Source organism: Loxodonta africana, chromosome 19 (genome assembly GCF_030014295.1).
Source record: "Loxodonta africana isolate mLoxAfr1 chromosome 19, mLoxAfr1.hap2, whole genome shotgun sequence".
In the NCBI taxonomy this organism is placed as follows: Eukaryota; Metazoa; Chordata; class Mammalia; order Proboscidea; family Elephantidae; genus Loxodonta; species Loxodonta africana.
This window is the reverse complement of record NC_087360.1, coordinates 76828279-76845289: the sequence shown is the minus strand read 5'-3', so window position 1 is coordinate 76845289 and position 17011 is coordinate 76828279. Positions and strand designations below refer to the sequence as shown.

Here is a 17011-nt window from a genome sequence, read left to right as displayed (position 1 = left end):
CCTGAAGCACAATGAACTTTTTTTTTAAAAAAAAAAGTGTGGGTCTGGAGCTCAGGAGAGTGCTGACTTGATGTGTGTATTTGGATCCATCAGGGTATAGGTGGTGGTTGACATGGTGGACAAGATAATCTAGGAAGCAATATGATAAGGAAAGAGAAAAGGGCTAAGTTTAGCACCTTCAGGAAGGCTAGCATTTAAGGGCACAGAGCAGGAGCGCCCAGAGAAGGAAAACCAGGTAGGAGCTTTGTTGGAGAAACCAAAGGACGATGAGTCAATAGCATTGGGTTCCTCCAAGAGGGCCAGCAGGGAAAGGACTGAAAACTAGCTCCAATTTAACTTGTGGCACCAGCGTTCTTGGTAGAAAAAAGTTTCACTGATGGGAGGGGGGAAAAAAAAAGATCATTGAATTGAAAACTAAATGAGTTTTAGTGTCTTCATGGTACAAGTGAAAGTTAAAAACCCATCTGGCCTATATCCACTTAGACATTGTTTCTGTCACGTAGCCAACACCACAAGGAAATGGTTTAGGGAGAGTATGATCTGGACTAAAGTCTTAACTATTTTTTCACAGGGCTCTGCATCAAAAACTGCAGCCATCTCAGGTAGGAGTATATCCAAGCCTGACTCCTCCAGCTTGAGGAAAACACCTGGTCCAAAAGCTAAAGTGGGGCCCGCTGTCTCCTGTCTGAGGCGAAATAGCGAAAGTAAAAATCTCAGTTCTGACCGAGCCTTGTCTCCTCAGAGGATCAGGCGTGTATCCACTTCTGGTAAGAATTAACTAGTTGAGCTCTGCGTTTCAGCAATTTACGGATGACTTGGACGGAAAATGAGGCATATCAGAAAGCAGAAAGATGGCTTTTGGCTCTAAAATGAGAACCTTCTGTCACTTAAGCATTTGGCCGTTTTCATGGACCAGTGTCCTGCACGAGGAAGACAGAATACACAGCCCTTGTCTTTGAGCATTGTAAAGGCTGGTTGGGGAGAGATGCGAACCGGCTTAGAAGCTATGCAAAAGGCTGCATACTTGAATATGCAGTGGGATCGCTGTTGTAAATATTAACCATTTGGTTTTTAAGTTCTTTACAAACAACTGAGTGCTTGTTATTTAATACTCTTAATGCCTCCTCATCACATGTGAAGAGATTAATTTTTGTCTTTGAATTTTACCAAAAGATGTGTTATAAACGTCCAGGGATATGACGCTGACTAAAAAGTTAAACTTTTCTAATGTGAACTTTGACGTTGTCTTGTACTTTAGGAGTAGGAGTTGTGAAGTCACATCAGAGCAGCTGTTAAGTATCTTAGTAAATTTGGCAGATTTACAGAACCCTTTTGTCTTACAAATCAGAACCGGAAAACGGAAACGGCAGCCCTGTTTCACAGGGACTCAGACAAGAAGCCTCTAAGGATCCCAGCCGTGGAAGAGGGCTCTGCAGGGCACACTCCTTGTTTCAGCAGCTGCAACCTTAAGCAAATTAAAGGCATGTCAGATAAATTAGGAAGCAAGTGCCCTTATCAGAACAGTGATTACTATTGAATGGTTGGGGGGAGAATGCAGCTCTGAAGTGTGGTGTCCACACATGTGGGAGTGTTTTACAGAAACCAACAAAACCGGCCAAATCCCAGAGGACCTCTTTACCTCTCTACACCTTCGTGTTTTTTGGTTTTTATTTCTCAAACCTATTGTGATGTCTGTCTTGTAAGAAACCTGTCTTGTAAGAAGCCTGTGACACCCAGAAGTGTCTTCAGTGTTGTTTCTTTAGATTCAGACCTAGGGTCACAGCCATGTGGTTTTGGGGAGCAGACTCGGGAAGATGAATGCGTAGAGGAAGAGAGCTTTTGAGAACATTTTCATTTCCATCCCAGAGGAGCTTATTGGGAAAAAGGAACTTGCCGGCTGAATTGTTCATCATTTGGGCGAAAAACAAGATAAAAGATAGGATTATTGGGAGAAACAGTGATCCTTAGTTTGGATGTAGCCGCAGATAGGGAGTTGGGACGGTGAGAGCCAAGCACTGGTTCTTAATTTTGCTGCCAGATAAAGCTCAGGGTGTTTGCCAGATGGTGGGAGACTGACTCTCTTCCCAGTTCTTTTGATTGGTTGTTAGAGCACCTTCTCCGGCTGGGTGGCACATGGAGCCGTGGTCACTGGCACCCTGGCCTGTCCTCAGGAGCCCTGTGTCCTATAAACTATTACCTGGTTATCATTTCTGGGGTCAGTGAGCTGCCTGAGCAGGTCGTTCACCTTCCCTGGCCTTCAGCCTCAGCATCCGTAAAACACGAGCGTTTGAGAACCTAGGGTTCCTTCGGCAACCCTTACCTTTCTAGGGGCAGATTGGAGCCCACCTGATTTTCTGAGTAGTGTCTACTACTGGTGTCATTCTGCAGATCACATGATGTTCAAATACCAGAAAACCTGGAAGTGCACATACTGTAAGAATATTAGATCAACACCCAGGATACATTTTAAAAGATGGGATTCTTCCATGTAGGCTGTGAGTCCCAGGAATGGTGAAAAAACAAAATGGGAAAACCCGTTGCCGTGGAGTTGATTCTGACTCATGGTGACCCCATGCGTTACAGAGCAGAACTCTCTATAGGGTTTTCTTGGCTGAAATCTTTATAGAAGCCAGGCCTTTCTTCAATGGAGCCATTGGGTGGGTTTGAACCTCCAACCTTTAGGTTAGTAAAAAAAAAAAAAAAAAAAAATTTTTTTTCGAGTACAAACTGTTTGTAGGATCCAGGGACCTAGTGAATGGTGAAGCATTTTTTATTTCCTTTTAGTGTGTGCTGTGTAATGTTATGTCTTAAAAAAGAGAGAGAAGTGGGTCTCTTTGGTCTTGATGAAGAGAAAGTAATTGAACTTTTATTAATCTCTGCCAATAAGCTTAATAAATAAGTCGTGCGTTCAGATTTTTCAATCTGAATTAAAAAATTATATTTTACCTGTTGATTTTTCATATGTGACTGGAAGAAAATTTAAAGTAACCAGAGAACATTATTGATATGAATTTTATATTTTAACAGTTGGGGGACTACAAAATTCATTAAAAAAAAATTGGTAGTAACTAACTTGTTTAGATGCTCCCTATAAACTGAGAGGTGTTTGTCATAGGAGACAGGAAACTTAATTGCCATCGAGTTAAAAGGAGAACAGAAAACCAAGGAGCTGCAACAGTGTGCCTTTAGACCACTGAGAACATGTGGCTGTTTACAATGAAGTGTTTGTGTTTTAGAAAACCGAAACCAAGAGGATATCCACTGGACTGGTTCAGGTTACTCTGCTAAAAGGTAAACAGCAGGAACATTTCAGTAGAGTTGAGGTTTTCGGTAAATCCTTTCAAAGAACTAGGTAGAAAACCAGACCCAGAGTTGAAGTAACCATTTTCTTGAAGCTTTAAAATGAATATAAGGAGGAATTGTAATTAAGCCCAGTGGAGCCTCCTCCATTTTGTTGTCAAAATAAGGAAGCTTTTGTGAAACCAGATTAGAACAGAACAGAACACACCAGCTCTTTGCTTCTTTGGAGTCTATGTTTTTTAAGGCACTCAGTTAAGTTACTAACCCACTGCCTTAGAGTTGGTTCTGACTCATAGCAATCCTATAGGACACAGTAGAACTGCCCCATAGGGTTTCCAAGGAGCACCTGGGGGGTGTGAACTGCCGACCTTTTGGTTAGCAGCTGTAGCTCTTAACCACTACGCCACCAGGGTTTCCAAATTACTAGATAGTGATGAAAAATATTTCTAATATTATCACAGTGCAAATGATAGCAGCTCAAACTTTTTAAGGGTTTTGCAAGTTCCAGCACCTGTTTTTATCATTTTACCTGTAAACGCATTCAGTCCTCACAATAACTTTATGAGATTTATCCCCATTGTATAGATGAAGAAACAGGCACAAGAAGGTAAATAATTTGACCAAGGTTGGGCAGCTGGACACTGGTAGAGCCGGATTCAGGCAAGGCTTAGGGCTCTGGAGCCCAGGCTCTCAATCCTTATGGATCAGTTTAAAGATACACGATTAGTTCAGCCGTGAGTTTTGGAAATTAAAAGTTTTGTGGTTAGCTGAGTGGTTTAGAAACAGTGACACTTCTCTTTTCAGGTTCTTGGCTTAAAGCTCCATGTCAATTTACCATTATGGAAATGATTTTACATGGTTTTTGCAAAGTAGTGCTGCTAAATAAATAACTGCTTGGTAATATACTTCATGATTGATTCAAGTGTCTTCAGAGACCCACCCGCCACCCTCTTTCAGGACAGTACTGGTTCTTACCAGGTTTTAGATGACAGACTAGGTCTGTTCCTTCATGCAAACATGTGATTGCCTTTCTGTGACCAGCCTGAGTCAGGTGGATTAGAGAAGTAGTGCAGAATACACTCCCTGCCCTGTGTATCCTTGAACCCACCTAAAAACCACCAAAACCCATTGCCGATGAGTTGATTCCGACTCATAGCCACCCTATAGGACAGAGTAGAACGGCCCCATAGCATTTCCAAGGCTGTAAATCTTTGCAGAAGCAGAGTGTCACATCTTTCTCCCTTGGAGCAGCTGGTGGGTTCGAACCTCCGACTTTTTGTTTGAAGCCGAGCACTTTAAGCACCGTGCCCACCAGGGCTCCTTGGCCCCACCTGGGGAGGGTAAATGCATGTTTATGCAACAACCAGAAAGCAGCGCAAAGGAGCAGGGATGTGCAGGCCCTTAGGCGCCGTAAGACTTTGGGAGGGTGTTCAAGGACAGGTCGGGTGAAGAGAGGCCTCGTGGAAGAGATGGATCTTTAATTTTCTTCTAGAAAAGGAGAAATAACACTTCAAAAGGGTAAACCCTCTTTTTAAAAAAAAAAAAAAAATTTGTCGTTGAAAATATACACAGCAAAATATAAACTAATTCAACAATTTCTGAATGTACAATGCAGTGACAGCGATTACAAGTTATACAGCCACTCTCGCTGTCCTTTTTCAAGTTTTTCCTCTCCCATTGACGTAAGCTCACCGTCCCCAGGGGTTCATCCAGCCTCAGTGCTTTCAGAAAGTCTGGATTTCCACGAGAATTTGAAATTCTGTCCCACGTTAGGTAAACCTTTGTTTTAATTCAGTTTATTGTAGATTAATAAATTCTTCTCAAGCCAGTAGTGCGTCCCAAAGTTGGAATGACTTGCTGTCTTTATAGGTTTCTCTTCTTTCTTGCTAAGTTGTCGCCTTCTCGGTTGTTTATGTAAATTATTTATTTAGTCTTAGAGAATTTAATAGTTTTCTTCAGCATACTTTTCTATCCTTTCAGGCTTTTCTAGGTGAGAGTTTGAGAGCAGTAGCAAGCTGACATGAAAAATTATTCACATGCTTGCGTAATTATTAAAAATCAGAAGTTATAACTGATAACTTATTCTAAAAGCTCACCTTAATATGTTGCTTGTAGATATTTCTATATTAGTATATAATTAAAAAATTTTTAATGCATCTCAGAGTTTTTTTTTTCTCGCCATAAAAATTCTAGTACTAGCTAACATGTTTTATAGGCTTATGATGTGTGTTGTTCTGAACTCTTACCATGCATAACCTCATTCAGTCCTCACAATTCATGAGGTGTATAGACAATATGATTGCCCCATTCTGCAGACGAGAAATGGGATGTTTGAAAGCGTAAGTAATGTGTCCAGGATTACATAGTTAGTGATTGGTGGAGACTGGAAATGGGCCAGGCAGTCTGGCCGAGAGTCTGCTTTATTTATTTGCAGTAGCCCTGGCACGTGCAATTATTCATTTAACAAGTATCTATCAAGGGTCTGCTGTGCTAGGAACTAGGTGATGGGAATGAAGCAGGAAACAAAACAACTGCCTGCTCTTGCAGAGCTTAAATTCTAGTAAGGAGAGTCAGACAGTAAACGATGTAAGTGAAACGTATACTGTGTGAGGTGGTGGTAAAAACTGAGAAGAGGGAAGGGAGTTAGATTTTTACATAGGGTGGTCAAGAAAGGCCTCACTGACCGGTGATGTTTGAGCCTGCATCTGAAGGAGGACAAGGAAACATTTGGATATCAGGTAGAAGGACTTTCCACACAGAGAACACAAGGACAGATATATGGAAATGAGGAAGTACATGGTATGCTTCAGGAAAAAATAGATTCCCAGCGTGCCTGGAATGAGGCTGGGAGAGTAGGTGGGAGTAGGAGATGAGGCCAGACCACGCAGGGCCTTTAGTTAGTTAGAAGGTAGACAAGTGTCTTTTCTTTCTTACGACCATCACTGAATTCTTGATCATTTTGCAGGAATTTCACATGACTGTTCTCACTTGGCAAGTAACTCTGGAGAACATTGCTTTGTGCAACAACTCAAAATGTTCTCCATATGTCACTGTGTAGTCTCATTTATCCATTTAAGAAATGTTGTGAGCGTCTACTGTGTGCTGCACTGTCTACTAGATTTTGAGAATAAAATGTGATTAAGCAGATCTGCTGTTTGAAGGAGCTCAGCAGTTGGAGGGTGAGGTAAGAAGGGGTATTCAAGCAAATCATTACAGTACAGTGTGATGAACACTGGCAGAGGTCTTCATTCTTCAGATGCCAGCTGGACTGTCCTGGCCTCTGTGATACTTTGCATTTGTTATGCTGTACTGTAATTACTTCCATGCCTGTCTCCTACTAAACTCTGACATCCATGATGATCGAGTCCAGGTCTTAGTCATTTTTATGTTTCTCAATGTCTAGCACAGGGCGTCTATTACATAGTAACTATTTTAAAAATGTTGACCTGCTTGGCTTGAATGGAGACTTGTACAAAGCGTTACATATCCACAGTGAAGGGAACAACGCTAACTCAATCTGGAAAGACTGGAGAAGAGAACGGGCCTTGGAGTGCGCTCATAGGAGTTTGTCAGGCAGAGAAGGTTGCTGGCGTATCCCAGCATGCACAGATGTAGAGTTAGAAAAGGTACCACCAGTGGCTCTCAGAGAGAAACGACCAGGTGATCTGCCTCTGTACAGATTACAGCCTTGGAAACTGTCTTAGGCTGGGTTCTCTAGAGAAACAAGACCAGTAAAGCATATAGACATATATATAGACAGATTTCTCTCCAGGAAATGGCTCATGCCGTTTCAGAGGCTGGAACGTCCCAAGTCCGTGGGTCAGTGTAGAGGCTTTTCCTGATTTATGTCACTGCAGGGGCTGGCGAACCCAAGATTGGCAGGTCAGGCAGCAGAGCTCTTGCTCACAACATGCGAAGGTTGACGAATCTCAAGATTGGCAGGCAAGACTACAGGTAAGCTGCTAGCTCAAGTCCCAAAAACTGGAGGTCAGACAAACGGGAGCCATCTACAGAGTCCAGAGTGAGAAAAAGCCTGCGAGCCTTGCCAAAAAGTCCACCTATACTTGATGTGGGCCACACCCCCAGGGAAAATCTCTTTCAACTGAGTGGCTACTCACAAGAGCTCCCATCATGGTGGTGATCACATTATATTAAACTTCATCATGGAGGTGATCACATTATTACATGACTGCCAAACAACATCATAACTGCCAAACCGCTGAGAATCGTGGCTCAGCCAAGTTGACACACAACCTTAACCATCACAGTAAGCCCACGGGGCAGTTCTGCTCTGTCCTGTAGAGTTGCTATGAGTCAGAATCAACTCAATGGCACACAACAACAGTGGGATGTTTGGGGAACACTGAGGCCAGGGTCAGCATGCCTTGAGCAGAAGATGTGTTGGGGCAAGTGATAGATAAGCCTAGAAGAGTGAGACAGATCAGCTCTTACAAACGTGTAAGCGTTGTGCAAGTATTAGGGAAAAGAAAGTAGGACCTGAATATTTAAGATATTTTGAAGAAAGAATGAGACCTTCTTGCATCTGGTCAGCTGTGTTGGTGATGAATAATCCCAAGTGTCTCCCCAGCTTTTGTGTCTGGATGGCTGGATAGGTGGTGGAGCCATTAAATGAAATGGGGAATATAGTAGCAAAAAGAGGATTTTAGCAGGAGAATGATGGGTTTAGTTTGGAGCATGTAGAATGTGAAAGGACTGAGAAGCACCTCAGAGGAGTGCGTGTATGTTCGGAGCCTAAAAATGTTTATAGACAGAGTGCTCAGGAAAGTATGTGCAGAGAATAAAGAAAGGAATGCAGAAGTGTGTTGTTGTAGATGCATCTGGAGATTAAAGATAAAAGCTAGGGTGGTTAAGGGTACAGATTCAGAGTATAGCAGCCGTGGATAATGGGCCACGTAGCTTCCTCTTTCCTATATTCCAACTCTCTCTAATGAAGTTGGGTGATTTCTTTCGAGTGGGTTTGTATATATGTTATTGATTCGTTCATTTTTGTAACCTTAAAGAGGAAATACGTTTATGATGATGGGCAAAGTAGCTCTCCTCCTGAACCTGGGCTTCTAATGAGCCAGGCGGTTCACCATGGCTCCTCCGTTCTTAACAGGGATTCTCAGTGCGATGGCCAGATGAGATCTTTCTTGACCTGGCACATAAATTTGCTGAGGGATACATGAAGACCCTGGTTCATCTTCTCTGTGTGACAGCCAGGGAGATGATGCAATGCCTCTAAGTCTTGAGTTTATTATACCCTGAATTTTAAATGTTAATTCCCTTAGTGGAGTCCTGGTGGCACGGTGGTTAAGAGTTTGGCTGCTAATGAAAAATCAGTTCGAATCTACCAGCCGCTTCTTGGAAACCCTTTGGGGCAGTTCTACTCTGTCCTGTAGGGTTGGTATGAGTCAGAATCGACTTGATTACAATGGGTTAGTCGCCTTAGTTGCTGGACACATGTTCCCAGCCCCATGACTAAGGATATTATTTTTGTTTAATCTCCACCTGAAGCAGCAGGCATCTTGTGAACATACTTGCAGAGACAGGTACTGGCAGTATCACCATGAATAAATACTACACTTCTGTGCAGTTCAAGGCTTCCTGAGAACCGTGCTTTGTGGGGTGTTCTGGTTTCTCTGTCAGGTTACCACCCTCTTTATGACTTGGCGCTGTTCTCCTTATGACTCACCTGCACTGCCGTTGCTTGAGCTTGCTTGCTGACCCTTGAATTTCAGCAAACGCCGATGTTTATACAGAACGCAGCTGCCTGTTCCCTACTGGTGTAGTATTGCCTTGGCTGACTAAAGAACGTGGAATACTGATATCCACATTTTATAAAGTAAACATGTAGAATGTTAATATTTTTTTTTTGGCAGATAATCCATTTTATGAACAGTTTGAGAGTAAGTACCGTGCAACTCATATGCCAGACATGGGGAATCAGGAGATGAGTAGGAAATGGTTCTTGCCCAGAGATATTAACAGCCAAGTAGGAGACATGACAGGTTCTTCTCTCATCACAACTGGCCTTAAAATATTAAAAAAAGAAAAAAAGCTGTAGGATTTCAGAAGAGGGTGAGGTTACAAATACCAAAGTTTGCTGGCATTCTTTCTTGCTATTCTAAAGTGCAGGTACGTCTTTGCACATATGTCAGCCTTGGTTTAAAGTTGATACTTTCTGATGTTTAATTTTTTGCCCACTGAGGCCCCAGAAATAAAATTTAGAATGATACGCATGGATTGAAGTCTTTTTCAGGACTTGATTGATGCACTAAGAAGTAGAAATGGAGGGACAGTTAAGGTTCAAAGTATAGAAGTGTAAGGATTGAGGGAAAGCCAGTAGAGTGCATGGAGACGGGGAGGAGGGCAGAAGGCAGATGGGGAAATCAAGTCACAACAGAGTTGGTGCCTGGTAGGCAGCAAGGAGAAGTGGTTCAGGATGTGGGGTATACCCAGGTCTGTCAATGTTAGGACAGGAGCATGGGGACCATTGTCCCAAGCAGGGTAAATCCCACCTTATTTTCCTTCTCTTATATCTTGAACTTCACCGAACAATTTGGATTGCTCCTCACAGGCTATTTAAAAGTATAGTATTTTAAGTCAAAAAGTGAAGAGAAAAAAAAAAAATCACCCTTTATTTCACCACTGCCAAATGGCTTGTAATTTCATAATTTATAACTATTCAGTGATTTTCTTTTTGCATATACTCATGCACACATGTTTACATAATATTTAATGGAATCTACAGTTAACTGCGGTTTTAGAAAACCCATGCCTAGCATTCAGTAAGCACTTAGTTGATTGAATTTTTTTTTTTTTTTCATTTAAAAGATACGGTGTCTGTTTTCTTGGATTCTTAAGCGTTCTTCAGTAACATGATTTTTAATGACTGCAGTATTTCACCATCTGAGTGTCCTGTGATTTATGTATCCAGGCTTCTTTGGACATCGAGGTTGCTTTCCGTTTTTTCCGGTGTCATAAACAACTCTACACTGAAGAGCACTGTTCATACGCTGGTCAGATAAATGCCTTGGTTACATCCCTCTGCGTGGAATGACTGGGTCTAAGCGAGTGAGCCGTTTTAAGGCTTGGATACACAGTGCCAGGTTGCCCCTCAGACGCGCAGACAAGTCTGTGTTCCTACTCTCAGTGTGTAACAGGACTTCACAACACCTGTGCCAGACCCTGGACATTTCTAACAATCTTGCCAAATATTCGTTATTTAGGAAGGTGCAAAATGGTATCTTATTTTAACTGGCAATCTGTTGTTAGGTGCCGTTGAGTCAGTTCTGATTCATAGCAACCCCATGTGCCCGCTCCTGCACCATCCTCACATTCATTGTTACGTTTGAGCCCATTGTTGCAGCCATCGTGTCAGTCCATCTTGTTGACGGTCTTCCTCTTTTTCACTGACCCTCTATTCTACCAAGCATGATGGCCTTCTCCAGGGACTAGCGCCTCCTGATAACATGGCCAAAGTATCTGAGGTGAAGTCTCGCCATCCTCGCTTCCAAGGAGCACTCTGGCTGTACTTCTTCCAAGACAGATTTGTTCGTTCTTCTGGCAGCCCATGACATATTCAATATTCTTCACCAGCACCATAATTCAAAGGCTTTAATTCTTCTTTGGTCTTCCTTATTCATTGTCCAGCTTTCAGATACCTATGAGCAATTGAATATACTGTGACTTGAGTCAGGTGCACCTTATTCCTCAAAGTGACGTTTGTGCTTTTCAATAGTTGTGAAGTAGTCTTTTGCAGCAGATTTGCCCAATGCAATGTGTCGTTTAATTTCTGGACTGCTGCTTCCATGGGCATTGATTGTGGATCCAAGTAAAATGAAATCCTTGACAGCATCAATATTTTCTCCATTTATTGCGATGTTGCTTATTGGTCCAGTTGTGAGGATTTTTCTTTCCTTTGTTTTGAGGTGTAATCCATACTGAAGGCTGTAGTCTTTGATTTTCATCGGCAGGTGTTTCAAGTCCTCTTTGCTTTCAGCAAGCAAGGTTGCATCATCTGCATAACGCAGGTTGTTAACGAGTCTTCCCCTAATCCTTCATATAGTCTAGCGTTTCGAATTATTTGCTCATTGCACAGATTGGATAAGCATGGTAAAAGGATGCAACCCTCACACACCTTCCTTGATTTTAAACCACTCAGTATCACCTTGTTCTGTTTGAAGGACTGCCACTTGGTTCTACATGAGCATAATTAAGTGTTCTGGAATTTCATTCTTCAAAATGTGTTATGATCCACACAGTCTCATGCCTTTACATAGTTAATGAAACATAGGTAAACATCTTTCTGGTATTCTCTGCTTTCAGCCAAGATCCATCTGACATAAGCAGTGATGTCCCTCATTCCATGTCCTCTTCTGAATCCAGCTTGAATTTGTGGTGATTCCCTGTCGATGTACTGCTGCAACTGTTTTTCAATTATATTCAGCAAAATTTTTCTTCCATGTGATATTAATGATATTGTTCTACAATTTCCGTGTTCTGTTGGATCACCTTTCTTTGGAGTGGGCACAAATATGGATCTCTTCCAGCCTGTTGGCCTTTAGTAGCTGTCTTCTTGGCTTAGACTAGTGAGGGGTTCCAGCACTGCATCCATTTGTTGAAACATCTCAACTGGTATTCCGTCGATTGCTGGAGCTTTGGTTTTCACTAATGTCCTCACGGTAGCTTGGACTTCTTCCTTCCGTACCGTTGGCTCTTGATCATATGCTGCCTCCTGAAATGGTTGAATGTCAACCAGTTCTTTCTGGTACAGTGACTCTGTGTACTCCTTCCATCTTCTTTTGATGCTTCCTGCATTGTTCAATATTTTACCCATAGAATCCTTCAAAATTGAAAACTCAAGGCTTCAATTTTTCCTTCAGTTCTTTCAGCTTAAGAAATGCTGAGTATGTTCTTCACTTTCGGTTTTCTAACTTCAGGTCTTCGCACATTTCATTATACTAGTTTACTTTGTCTTTTTGAGCCACACTTTGTAATCTTTGTTCATTTCTTTTACTTCATCATTTCTTCCTTTTGCCTTAGCTACTCTGCATTCAAGAGCAAGTTTCAGAGTCTCTTCTGACATCCATTTTGGTCTTTTCTGTCTTTTTAATGGCCTCTTGCTTCCCTCATGTATGCTGTCCTTGATGTCATATAACAACTTGTCTGGTCTTTGATTATTACTGTTCATTGTGTCAAATCTAGAGATGGTCTCTAAATTCAGGTGGGATATACTGAAGGTTGTATTTTGGCTCTTATAGACTTGTTTTAATTTTGTTCAACTTCAACTTGAACTTGCACATAAGCAATTGATGGTCTATTCCACAGTCAGCCCCTGGCCTTGTTCTGACTGATGGTGTTGAGTTTATCGTCTCTTTCCACAGATGTAGTCGATTTGATCACTGTGTGTTCGTCTGGTGAGTTTCACGTGTATAGTCACCCTTTTATGTTGTTGAAAATATATTTGCAGTGAATAAGTAGTTGGTCTTGCAAAATTCTATCATGTGATCTCTGGCGTTGTTTCTGTCACCAAGGACATTTTCCAACCATTGATCCTCCTTTCTTTCCAACATTCACATTCCAATCACTAGTTATTATCAATGCATCTCGATTGTACGGTGGATCAATTTCAGACTGCAGAAGTTGGTAAAACTCTTCAATTTCTTCATCTTTGGCATTGGTGGTTGGTGTGTAAATTTGGATAATAGTTGTATTAACTGGTCTTTGTTGGCATATGGATATTATCCTATCACTGACAGTCTTATACTTCAGGATAGATCTTGAAATATTCCTTTTGATGATGAATGTGACGCCATTCCTAGCATAGTAGATCATATGATTTTCTGATGTAAAGTGGCCAATACCAGTCCATTCTAGCTCACTAACGCCTATGATAGGTATCTTCAAATGTTCCGTTTCATTTTTGATGACTTCCAGTTTTCCTAAATTCATACTTTGTACCTTCCATGTTCCGATTTTAATGGATGTTTGCAGCTGTTCTCATTTTGAGTCATGCCACTTTAGCAAATAGAAGTCCCGAGAATTTGACTCCATCCGTGTCATTAAGGTGGACTCTACTTTGCGGAGGCAACTCTTCCCCAGTCGTATTTTGAATGCCTTCCAACCTGAGGGGCTTATCTTCTGGCACTATATCAGACAGTGTTTCATTGGTATTCGTAAGGTTTTTACTGGCCAATTATGTCAGAAGTAGACCTCAAGGCCCGTCTTCCTAATCTGTCTTATTCTGGAGGCTCTGCTGAAGTCTGTCCACCGTGGGTGACTCTGCTGGTATTTGAAGTATTGGTGGCATAACTTCCAGCATTACCTCACCGTGCAAGCCCCCAAAGCACGACAAACCGACAGACGAGTGGTGGAAACCTAGTCTTCATTTATTCAATAAATATCTCAGTACCAAGCTTATGCCAAAGTGCTGAAGTAAAGCAGTGAATGCAAGATCAAAACATGCCACCTTTCAGTTGCATTCTGGTGTAGTAGTCGGGTTAAAAAAAAAAAAAAACATAGTATTAAAGTATATAGTATATTAATACGGTAAAGCAGAGAAGGGGGATATGAAATGTCAAAATATGTGTGAATGAGAAATTTTAGTTAGTGTGGCCAGGGAGGTGGCTTTTGAGTAAAGCCCTGCGGTAGCCAGCCATGCAGAGCTGAGTGAAAACCATTCCAGTCAGAGCGAACAGCAAGTGGAAAGACCCTGAGGTAGACTTTGACTGACATGCCTAGGGATAACAAGGAATGAATTAAGGAAAATGGAAAGTAATAGGAGATGAAGTCTGAGAGATTGTAGGGAACAAAATCATGTACAGTCTTAGAAATCATAGTAAGAATGTTGGCTTTTAACTTGAGCAAGATAGGAGGTGGGGAAATGATATGGCGGACTTCGGTTTTAACAGGACCACCTGATAGCTGTGTTGAGAACGTATTGAATGGGGTAAGGGTAGAAGGAGGGGGGCCAGCCTGGAGCTATCGCTGTGATCACAGCAGGAGATGATGGTTTCCTGGACCAGGCTGCGGCAGTGATCAGAGTCTAGGTACGGGTTGATGTTAAAGTCAACAGGACTTGCTTAGTTGGATGAGGGGTGAGAGCAGAGGAGGTTAGTGTGGGATGACTGTGAACGTTTTGGTTGGAGCAGTAGAAAGATGGTGTTGAATTAGCCGGAGATGGGGAAGGATGATGGTGATGCAGGTGTTGTGGGGTTGGTATCGGCAACTCAGGTCTGAAGACACTAAGTTTGAAATGAATAATAGGCAAGTGGAGATGGGAAGTAGAAAGTTTAGAGTGCATAGAAGTCTGGGCTCAGGACATAAATTCGGGAATCGTCAGCATATAGATGGTAGCTAAATCCACCAGGGTGGATGAGGTTCTGAAGAGTAAGTGTAGAAAGAGAGGAGGTCAAGGGTTCTGCTAAGATGGCTTCGTGGAGTACTCCTAAGTACTTGTGGAGTACTGCTAAGCTTAAAATCTAGGACGATGAGGAGGAAACATAAAGGACACCAAGAAGGAACAGCCAGATAGCAGGAGGGCAGTCAGCCACAAGTGGTATACTGGAAGCCAAGTAAAGAAAGTGTTTAAAGGAGAAAGGGATCAGCTTTGTCAGATGCCGTCGACAGGAGTGTAACAGTTAAGAACACAATGTGCAGCAGGTAACAGAAAACTCAACCAACTGGCTTCAGCCGGTAGATTTGTGTGTTTATTAAACAGGAGGTCTAGAGGTAGGCAGCACCAGGTTTGGTGATTCAAGAATGTCATCTTTCTGTCCTTCCGCTCCTCCTGCCTCAGCATGTTGCTTTCAATTAATTTTTCAGTTAAAATATGGCCGCTCAGAGTTCTAAGCATCATGTTCAAAGGCTGGAAGCAAAGGACAGCGTCCCAGAGCACGGGTTTCTCCTGGCATGCCTCTCTCCTTTTATCAGGGAGGGAAAGTCTTATTCAGCACCCCACCCCCTAGCAGCCTTTTCCTGACGTCTTATTGGCACAGACCGGATCACATGGTTACTGCTAACTTCAAGGACGGTTGGCTCAATAAACCTTTCTATGGGATGTGGGTGACAGAGACGGGAATTGGGAATGCCAGCCAGTTGGGTAGCTACGCAAAGGTGTTTGGCACAGTAAGGTTAAATATGTGTGTGTGCGTATTTAAATAGTATTGACTATTTTTATTTGCTCTTTTATTTAAAGGTTTTGCTCACTCCTGTTTTGGAGTATATGACTGTTGTTGATTTGATACTGTCCTTTGTGTACTGAAGACACTAACCCTTTATCCAATGCCTTTTTTTTGCTTATGGGAATTCATCTTTTAAGTTTTTCATTTTTAAGTTGCCAAATGTCTTTTTCTTAATTTTCCTACACAAAGAGAAATTGACTGAGCTTTCATTTTTTTTTTAATGGTTTTGTTTTAAACCCTTTACTTTTTAATCCAGTTGTAATGACAAAAATTTTTTTTTAATAAGAAAAAATATTTGTAAAACTGGACATATTAATTCAGGAAATAATATGTATGTCCAGTTTTACAAATATTTTTTTCTCATTTTCTGCAGGTAGGGCTAGCACTTTTTTGGATAAATTTGTCCATGGAAGTACAGTATCTGTGCATGTGTGGGTCTGTGCATGACTACTTTTTGTTGCTAAAGTAAAAGATTGTTTCTGCCTTTCCTCGTACACAGGAAAGTTGTTGAAATGTCTTTATTTTATTACCAGCCTATGAGGTTCCTGTAAATAGCATTTATACAATAATGTTTTACTAAACAAAAACAAACCCAGTGCCGTCAATGTTCTACTACTGAAGCTAAATTCCTAAACATCTACATTGGTGCTGCTGAGAGAATTTGGTACTATGGAGTTAATCGGGAGTGAAGCTTTGATCAATTTGGAGTATGTATAATTTATTTCTCTCAGGACTTATTGTTAATGTTTTATCCCTTGTAGGTAGACTTATTTAAATGTTGTAATAATTAATTCCTAGTTACTAATTCCACTACAAGTCACTCTCTGTTTAAAAAAAAAAAAACAAAAAACCGTTGCCATTAAGTCGATTCCAACTCATAGCGACCCTATAGGACAGAGTAAAACTGCCCCATAGGGTTTCCAAGGAGCTCCTGGTGGATTTGAACTGCTGACCTTTTGGTAAGCAGCTGTAGCACTTAACCACTATGCCACCAGGGTTTCGTTTTTCTTATATAGTAGTTTTTAAAGAACCCAAGTTATAGCTATAAACATATTCTCGTCTTTTGTATTCTGTCTTTGTTGTTAGATGCCATTTAGTCAGTTTCAACTCATTGCGATCGTGTGTACAACAGAACAAAACACTGCCAGGTCCTGCACCATCCTCACATTTGTTCTATGCGTGAGCCCATTGTTGCAGGCACTGTGTCAATCCATCTCATTGAGGGTCTTCCTCTTTTTCACTGACCCTCTACTTTCCCAAGCACGATGTCCTTCTCCAGGGACTGGTCCCTCCTGACAACATGTGCAAAGAACACAGGACAAAGTCTCACCATCCTTGCTTGTAAGGAGCATTCTGGCTGTACTTCTTCCAAGACAGATTTGTTTTTCTGGCATTCCGTGGTATATCAGTATTCTTTGCCAGCATCATAATTCAAAGGCATCAGTTATTCTTTGGTCTTCCTTATTCCTTGTCCAGCTTTCACTTGCATATGAGGTGATTGAAAATACCGTGGCTTTGGTCAG

General features: G+C 41.7%; 1 protein-coding gene across 4 annotated transcripts in view; it reads left to right on the top strand.

Annotated features, from left to right (window-relative positions):
- MTUS1 (microtubule associated scaffold protein 1) overlaps window positions 1-17011 on the top strand; it is a 112668-nt gene that overhangs the window by 9487 nt on the left and 86170 nt on the right. For all 4 annotated transcript variants that reach the window (XM_064272906.1, XM_064272907.1, XM_023551171.2 and 1 more), the window contains exon 2: window positions 572-767. In XM_064272906.1, the coding sequence (XP_064128976.1) occupies window positions 572-767 (196 nt within the window). The remainder of the gene's footprint in view (window positions 1-571; window positions 768-17011) is intronic.